The sequence below is a fragment of the Orycteropus afer genome, unplaced genomic scaffold (genome assembly GCF_000298275.1).
Source record: "Orycteropus afer afer isolate SDZICR_OR568_19922 unplaced genomic scaffold, OryAfe1.0 scaffold00326, whole genome shotgun sequence".
Lineage (NCBI taxonomy): Eukaryota > Metazoa > Chordata > Mammalia > Tubulidentata > Orycteropodidae > Orycteropus > Orycteropus afer.
This window is the reverse complement of record NW_006921913.1, coordinates 906,878-915,350: the sequence shown is the minus strand read 5'-3', so window position 1 is coordinate 915,350 and position 8,473 is coordinate 906,878. Positions and strand designations below refer to the sequence as shown.

Sequence of the window (8,473 nt, the reverse complement as noted above, 5' to 3'; positions counted from 1 at the left end):
AAGTATATGTGAACTGCTGTATGGAAAGTGAATTTGCTCTGTAAATCTTCACCCAAATCACAATTAAAAATAAATAAATAAATAAAATTCTTCAAGTAGGGAGGTTAGCTTTAGTTGGAAGGGACATAAGACTGTGTTCATTTGTAATGTCCCTAAACTCTCTGAAGTTGTGTACGCTCAGCTGAGTGTCTCCTAGATACCCTGGCACTGCCTGTGAGTTTGACAGGAAAGGGAAGGAGGAGTATGTGAGCATTAAATTCTGAAGTGTAATTGACATAGCCCACATGGTTTTCTAAATTTAAAAATGTGCTTAGGAAGCACCCTTTTTTCTTGTTTAATCAGCTCTCTGCTCACACAAGCTTGACTCCTTTTTTAATCATCAGGCTTACTGCATGTATCCTCCCCAAACAGCAGTATTCTAAATCAAGGCATGGTTCTCGTGGATTTACAAATTGGGTTCTTTTGGGATTAAATTCAAATTCCTAGCCTAATCTACCATTAATTATGGGAGTTTTAAAGTGAAGTTGTGCAGCCAACTCTAAAGTACAGCAAAATCCTTGCTGGTTTAAAACTTTCAATTTGAGAAGGTAAATATTAAATGTGTGAGAGTTCAGGTATTAAAGTTATAAAATGATGTATAAGATAAGATAAACATTTAAGTCACTCAGTCACATCTTTTCTTTTTTCCCTTTCATTTATTTTCCTTAAGAAGTTCGGGTGGTGAAGTAGTTAAAGCATTTGCTACTGACCAAAGGTCCATGTTCAAACCCACCATGGAAGAAAGATAAGGCAATCTCCTTCTGTAACCCATATGGGACAGTTCTACTCTGTCCTATAGGGTTACTGTGAGTTGCACTCAACTTGATGGCTTGATGGCAGTAGGTTTGGTTTGGTTTCTTTCCATTGCTTCCCTTCCTTTTTTTAAACTTTTTTTTTTTTTTTTCCCTCCTTTCCTGTGCTGTCTTCAATTTGAGGTGAAAGAGCTGCTGGGAAATACGCATCCAGTCAAATATCCATGGAAGGATTTATATTTTTCCATTGACTTATTTGTAGGAAAGTGCCATTCAGGTTAAGTATAGAGTAAGATAAAATATCTCTCACTGAGTTGATAATTTTTTAACTTTTAAGTTTGATTTCAACAAAAAAAGGATAGGTTTTTTTTTTTTTTTTTTTTGTTGTTGTTCTATACATATGGTTTCATCCTAGTCTTGAAGATATTATACAACTTTGTGAATTGTCATTGATTTACATCTATGAAAAATTAAATCACCGTTTGTTATTTTTTTCTCACATAGGTTTCAGAATTTCTTAAAGTCAACAACAAATATCAAATAGTCTTAGTATTATAACATAGCCTCTGCACACAGACACAAAGGAACTGGAACTTCAACTTATACATGTGAGCTAAATGGGTAACTATATATTTTATTAGACATTTATTAGACATTCTAAATGTTGTATATCATTACTCTCATTTTTACCAGATTCCTGGATATGTGGAGTATGCCTGCTGGGAATAATTTAAACTAATTCTGAGAAAAGTAAATTTGTTTCTGTTTTTACTTAATGGATGAGTTTTTAGCTATGTACTTTGTTGATTGCCGCTGTTTTAATGTCATATCAGAACATAACCTGTGACCTGAGAGAATATTAGATTGAGCAGTTAGATCATATTTCTTCTAACACTAGGTGTCACTAGAGTTAATCACATTTCTATGGATGGTCTCAAAGACTACATATAACTGAAAAATGCCCATTAAAAAAAAAAAAAAAAACATATTTTCAAGTATTTTACAATATCTTGAATCTATGCAGCCACATCATATTTTTCTTTTCTTTTCTTTTTTTTTCCCTCTAAAGCGAAGAAGTATCTCAGTCATTTGTTTTTATCATCTGTCCAAAAACTGGATAGCTTTTTAACATAACATCTGTGGAGACAAAGACCAGCACTATTCATTTTATGACAAGTATGTATGTTAGCCAGTTGGCACTCCTTGCTTCTCACAAGTCTTAAGGGTCTGGACTATTTAATGTGACAGTAGTGCTAAAAATAAAAGCAGGGTGTCCTGTGTTTATATGGACTGCAGTTCACCTCTGTTAGACATTGAACATATCTGTATAATGGTGTAAGTTGATTGAAAGACTTTACTCAAGAGCAAGTTCTATATGGACCTTGAAGAATCGGGTTGACTTTGAAAATTGGAAAGGAGTGGGAAGAGGCATTTTATTTTAGACAGAGAGAAGAGATTAATCAAAGCCCCGGAGATAGTGCAGGTTAGGATTTGTTCAAGAAAAGATGAACAATCTAATGTGATGTCAAGATAGAATACTCAGCAGGGATTAATGGGAGTTAAATTTTAGAGGTCACATTGGGAGAGTTTTGAGTTCCAGAAAGAGGATTTTGAACTCTATTTTATATACCATGGGAAATGATAAGGCCAAATCTGTTTCAGAAGATGATGCTATGGGTACTCAGAAGATGGATTTAAGGAAGAGGCTCCAAAGAGGGAAACTAAATTAGGTGAATGAGCAAGCAGTGAGAACTTAAAGGGCCAGGTAATAAAGGTCTGGTGTAATAAATAGAAAAGAGCAAGTGATGACAGAAGGAGGATTGACAGAATTTGGTGATGGAATGAAGAGATATCTGATATTATTATTATTATTATTATTATTATTATTATTATTATTATACTGAACTCCCTTCTTAAGTTTCTCTTAAAATATAACCTACTAAAACATGGTTTAGAACATAATGTAAATCCAAATTGGACTCTGTCTACTAGAAACTCAAGAATAATGCTTTTTAAAACTTGACCTACATGTTGCCCCATATCATTACTTGTGTGCCTGATGGGGGACTGGGCAAGCTAATAGTGAGACTATTCATACTCTTCTGTTATGATTTGTGAACAGTTTATCATTGAATAAGTCTTGGAGCACAGGTACATGGAAAGATACAGCTGTACAGACTAATTAGAGATATGCATCATCCTGATGCTTTTGCTCCTTTCTATAAGTGACCTCTGGGTCATACCAGCAGCCAGCCATTTTGATTTTCCTGCTTAGGTGACATATAGGACTTTTGCAGACATGAGTGACTTTGGAAATACCTTCTGGTCTTTCACTGGTGGGTGACAGTGACACAAAATGGAAAGAATAGTTGGTCATGTAGTTGGAAAACTTATGTGCAAACTCTTGTAGTGTGACAGGCGTTAATCCTGGAGTTCCTAAATTTTGTTTATCAGATTATCAGCAGAATAACCTGTGATTTCCTTTTAAAATATAGATTCACATATCCTACCCTTTGGAGATTCTGATTTTGTCTAGGATAGAACACAGAAATAGATGTTTGTTTTTTAAACATTAGGGTAATTTTGATAGCTAAATTTGGGAAGTAATGATAAAACTTTCCGAGTCTTAATTTTCATAGGATTGCTAAGAGCATTAATGAGAAAATACATCTGAGTTTTATAAGCCTTAAATCACTGGAAAATATCTGTGGTTAATTAGATTAATTCTTGAATATTTTTTCATTTTTTAAAAAGTTTGTCAATTTTTCATCAGTTTGAAGCTTGACTAAATGACTGTATATTTTTCATTGTGACAGCAAAGAACAAACTAATGAAATCTGTCCAGTTTAATAATAATATATAATATTAATTGGATGATAGTATGTTAAATGTTGAAGAGATGCTAGAAAGTGGGAAACCCTTGCTAGAGTTTTACTTTTACAAATCTGGTGAATAAATGTCAATTAAAAAAAAAAAAGAAAAGAAATACAAGCAGACTTGTTTCTCTATAATTTTAATACAAAACCCACTTTTATTATTGACACTGTGATAATTTAATTTACAATATAGTTTACAATATATTCTGACCTCTGAGTTCCAGAGCAATAGTTTAAGTTAAATACATTGTTCTTTTCTGCATCTCTTCTAAGCAAAAAAAAGTCAAACAAATAACAATAATAAAACATTGAAAAACTTTGTGTCAATAATACCTATGGTGATTTTAATACACATACTTTTCAAATAGTCATCCAAGTTAAAGAGATTTCAGCAGGTCAATACACAATCTATACATAATAATAAGCAGCATAAATGTCAGTTGACCTTGAAGCTTATAGCACATTTGAATCAGTCTCATAACTTATCTTCACAGTTGCTGTGTGTGTGCTAGAGTTACTGGCCTTCTCAGTTCTGAGAGATTTTGTAATACATAGGTCCACTGTATCTTATGACAGTACCACCATACTCCTTTCTTCTGCAGCCTCTCAATTTTCATCTTGTTTATGCTTCTTCAACCTTATGTCTGGATCATTTGCACGTTTATCCATTCTGAGACCTTAGTTCTTCCCCTGGGCCTGTTGAGTCACCTCAAAAGGCAGTTATTCCCCCAGGGTGTCACACTGGCACATTCTTTCTGCACTTGATACCATCTTTAATTCTCTCCAGCCAGGAACTGTCACTTAAGGCTATTAGCTTGTAGGTCATTTAGAAGATTTAGGTAAATCTCTGATTTGAGGAACCTGGGATAGGAGTCTTTTTCCATCAGAGTGTATATGATTTTTTGGACTTCATCAAAACATGTGGGGGTTGGTTCTTTAATCTTCTTGGCTGTAGATTCTCGAGTGTGAAAGTCAATATTGATCTAAAAAGAAATTGTATCAGTTAATATACATTTCTCTTTTATTGTAAGTTTTAAATGTTACTGCACTTTTTGAAACAGCTCAAGGAAGTGGTTTTAAGCTCTCATTCAAATCTCTCTTGAATGTGTACTCTGGGTGAGCCCTACACTAGGTGTGGAGGAGGTAAAAAGAAATATCACAAAAAAAAAAAATTGCTTTTGTTCCTTTTGGTTCCCGTTTTATTTGGGGGTTCCAAGTTGGCTTTTTTTGAAAATTTGATTAAAAAAATAAAAGTTGAAATATTTACATAAAGTGCTATATGTTTCAAAAAAAGTGATGCAGATATTTAAGTGAGGGCTCTTTGTGTATCTATTTTCTGCTTGGACAAGAACTATTGAACCAGAAGGTGGGTACTATTATATTGAAATATTTTTTTTGCTGCTACGATTGTACATATTACCCTAGTCTGCATTTTGTCCTTATCCAAGGGGAGTAGCTCATTAAGGACTCCCCGGCAGGCAGTCCTGGTCAGCAGCACCCTGACTCCTTCCCCACTCCCATTGAGGCATTCTACTTTTCAAAATCAATTTGTTTATCCTTATCTTCCTTATCATCCTTACCCTTTTTATACAATCTTCACAAATATAGGAAATTAGATCATTGCATTGAATTATACCAGTATAACTAAGTGAACAGCAGTGAAATTCTGTTGCCCAAAAAGGATTTCATTTTGCTGTGTATGTTGAATTTGATTTCTGTATCTGAGCTCCTTTACACATAAATGATGATAATGAACTTAATACTCACTTGTTTGGCAGCATCTGAATGCACAAATGCTTTATATATTTTCTCTGCTTTACAATGCAAAAGATCAGACTCTGTTTTTTTATAGTCTTCACAAGCCAGCCAGAACTCAATATTCTCCTCACTGAACTCAGACTTTAGGAAATTTCCAAATACAACTTGACCAGCTAAAAAGAAAAAGAGGAGATAATTTAATTAATTGAACCAAGAAACGAATAATGTGATGTCATTCATAAGAAAAATACTACTGCATTCCCTATGTACAAAGATAGGAGATAGCTCAAATGATACTGCATGAATGCTGGTGTCATAAATTGTAGAGAAGGGAGGCTTTAGGCCAGTTCTTTCTTTTAAAAGGGGAATTTGGGGCCAGACAAACTTGGACACAGTGGCAATGTGTTTTGCTTTCATGTGCTATTTGGATTAGAATTCTCTTTTGCTGATTAGAACGCAACCTCTTTTCTGATCTATACCAAGTGCTAGCCAGAGTGTGGAGTGTTTTAGGGAAGGACACGTGACAAAGGGCATTAACGCCACCAGAGCTCATTGTGTTAATAATTAACAAACATAATTTTCCATTCAATTACTATCAGAAAATGAATTTCCATTCAATTACAGTCAGAAAATGAAAGCCCTATACATTATCCATGTGTCTGATGTACTGGTTATATTTGCTAATGTTATTGAAACTTTTAAATGGACTATATCTACACAGTTTATTTGTTGGGCTGAATTATAAACTCAATCTGGTAATAATATAGCTGAACTAGGTTGAACTAGATACTCCCCAAGCAAGGCTTCTTAGGGTGTCTGTGGGGAAAAGAGAATCAATTTACCATCTAGCTAGACTCCAAGTTGCCTATCTGCACCTTTGAATGACAAGATACTAATCCCAACAGAATTGTAGTTCCCATGATGAGAAAGCAAAATGATTTCATTATTTACCCTTTCTCATCATCAAATTCCCACAAGACTCTTTGTGTTTAGAGACTTTTTTTAAAAAATCATATATATGTTATGCATTTATCATTTATAGTGCAACTATTCACTTCACATATCTCAACTGCCTTGAAAGCAGCAAGGGACCATGTCTCTATTTTTGAATCCTTGGAGTCTCTAAAATGCCTGCCACATATGAATGATAAAACATTCTATTGATTCAATGAGTCCTTCTCCATCCAACCGTACCAAAAAAAAAAATTCTTTAGGCAGTTTGAGAATGAAAATTCACATCTTGAGATATTTGGTTTACATTTAAAAATTGTAAACTTTAGAAACCCAGAATAATTTTTTAATTTTATCCTTGTTCTGATCTATGGGAACAATTATTTATTTTGGAAGATTTTCCCAACAGACAATAGCAGCCTTGTGTGTTAAGTCAATGCTACATTATAATGGGGATAATATGATGAAGTTATAGTAACCACAGAAAAACTAGCATATAACTTTTCACACACTATTCCACCCAGAATACTGCATCTTAATGAAGTCATTCTAGCTATACAGTATTGACCTGGGCCCCAGAACATTCACTAGTTCATGGATACTTACTTTGGTTAGCAAGAAGTTTTTCTAGAGATTGAGACCATTGTATTACTTCATCAGCAGAAAGTCTGAAGAGAACAAAATTTACACAAATTAAATTTTTGCATGTAATCACAAATGAAATCGATATGGCTGCCACATTTTGATAGTTTCATAAGCTATGACTGTGGTTCTAATAAATTTTATTAAAATTTATCTATATAACTAAAATTTCTCTTCTAATTTCCATAATTATGAAAACAATGTGCCAGTAAAGTTTGGAAACATCTAAATCAACATATTCCAACAGTGCAAAAATAAGGAACATAGGCACACCTGTTTTTATCTAATTTCCAATGCTACTAAATGTAGACTATTTTTATTTGGCTTGTGACTTAAAAAAATAAAGACCATTACATGCAGTACTAATCTCTTAGCAGTATACAAAGCTAATACACAGGCTACTCTTGTGATAACAGTTCAGGGTATTAGTGTACATACATGTCCTTAGACTTAGAAGATTTCATTCCAGATTCCAGATGTGGGATCATAGATCTCAAGTATGCTTTCAGGTCCATTCCACTAAAAAAAAAAATACACAGAAGAGAATATTCATATTATCTCAGTGATAATTTTATTTGTAACATTTATTTTTAGATATTTGATTTGTGAAAGGAAAAGAGCATAGAAATAACTTTTCTAAGGGATAAGGCAATAATAAAAATAACTGATACAATATTTTACTCTCTTTAAACACAGCCAATTTCTATGAGCCAAAGTCTGTGGAAAAATTCTCACAAGTCTGATGCCCTATTGTGACTTAATTTTTAATACATCTTAATATTATTGTATAAAATCATGACAGGTAATTGCTCTGACAAGGCTAAATGCTCAGATTCTCTTCCATTCGTTCTCAATCCTTCTGCCATTAAAAATAATCTAAGTTAAAATTCTCAAAGCTAAGTTTAAATTCACAGTGAATAAACTTACAAAGTCTTCGGCCTCTTTTTCTGAGTTGTGTTGTCTAGAAGTGAATGGCCAGTTCCTTTCAACTCCTTTGGATTAGCAGAGAAGAACATTCCTGGCATTTTGTCTAACCTTGGCGTGGAGATGGCTGCTGCTCGCATTGTCCTCACACTGCAAGTATCTGCTTGTCAACGTCTCTGCTGCTTTATATAGTTAAGGCAAACAGACTCTTGCTGTTCAAAGGAGTCTGTTTATCAAGTGATGTTACCACAGACACTGGAAGTTCCCCCTTTCTTGGTGTGTTGTGACGTGTATCTTGAAAAAAAAAAAAAGTATACAGTGATGTCTTGTGGTTGAAACTTAACCAAACGAGAACAGGTCATTTGATTAGAAAGAAAGAAAGAACATTAAACAGACAGAGGCACACAACATATACCACATGTCTCAATCATTATCAGCCACTGGTCTTTGGATTTAGAGAACAGTTGTTTCTTCTTAAAAATTGCATATAATAAAGTATTTCATTTGATGTATTTAATGAATTAAATAGAA

At 33.8% G+C, this 8,473-nt stretch overlaps 1 protein-coding gene across 1 annotated transcript; it reads right to left on the bottom strand.

Annotated features, from left to right (window-relative positions):
• Positions 1-4,464: 4,464 nt before the first annotated feature.
• On the bottom strand, positions 4,465-8,082 carry RGS1 (regulator of G protein signaling 1). Its single transcript, XM_007952158.2, has 5 exons — positions 7,946-8,082; positions 7,457-7,537; positions 6,983-7,044; positions 5,435-5,598; positions 4,465-4,650 (listed from the first exon to the last, which is right to left on the bottom strand). The coding sequence occupies exons 1-5, from the start codon at positions 8,080-8,082 to the stop codon at positions 4,465-4,467; spliced, it is 630 nt and encodes a 209-aa protein (XP_007950349.1).
• Between the last annotated feature and the right edge of the window lie 391 nt (positions 8,083-8,473).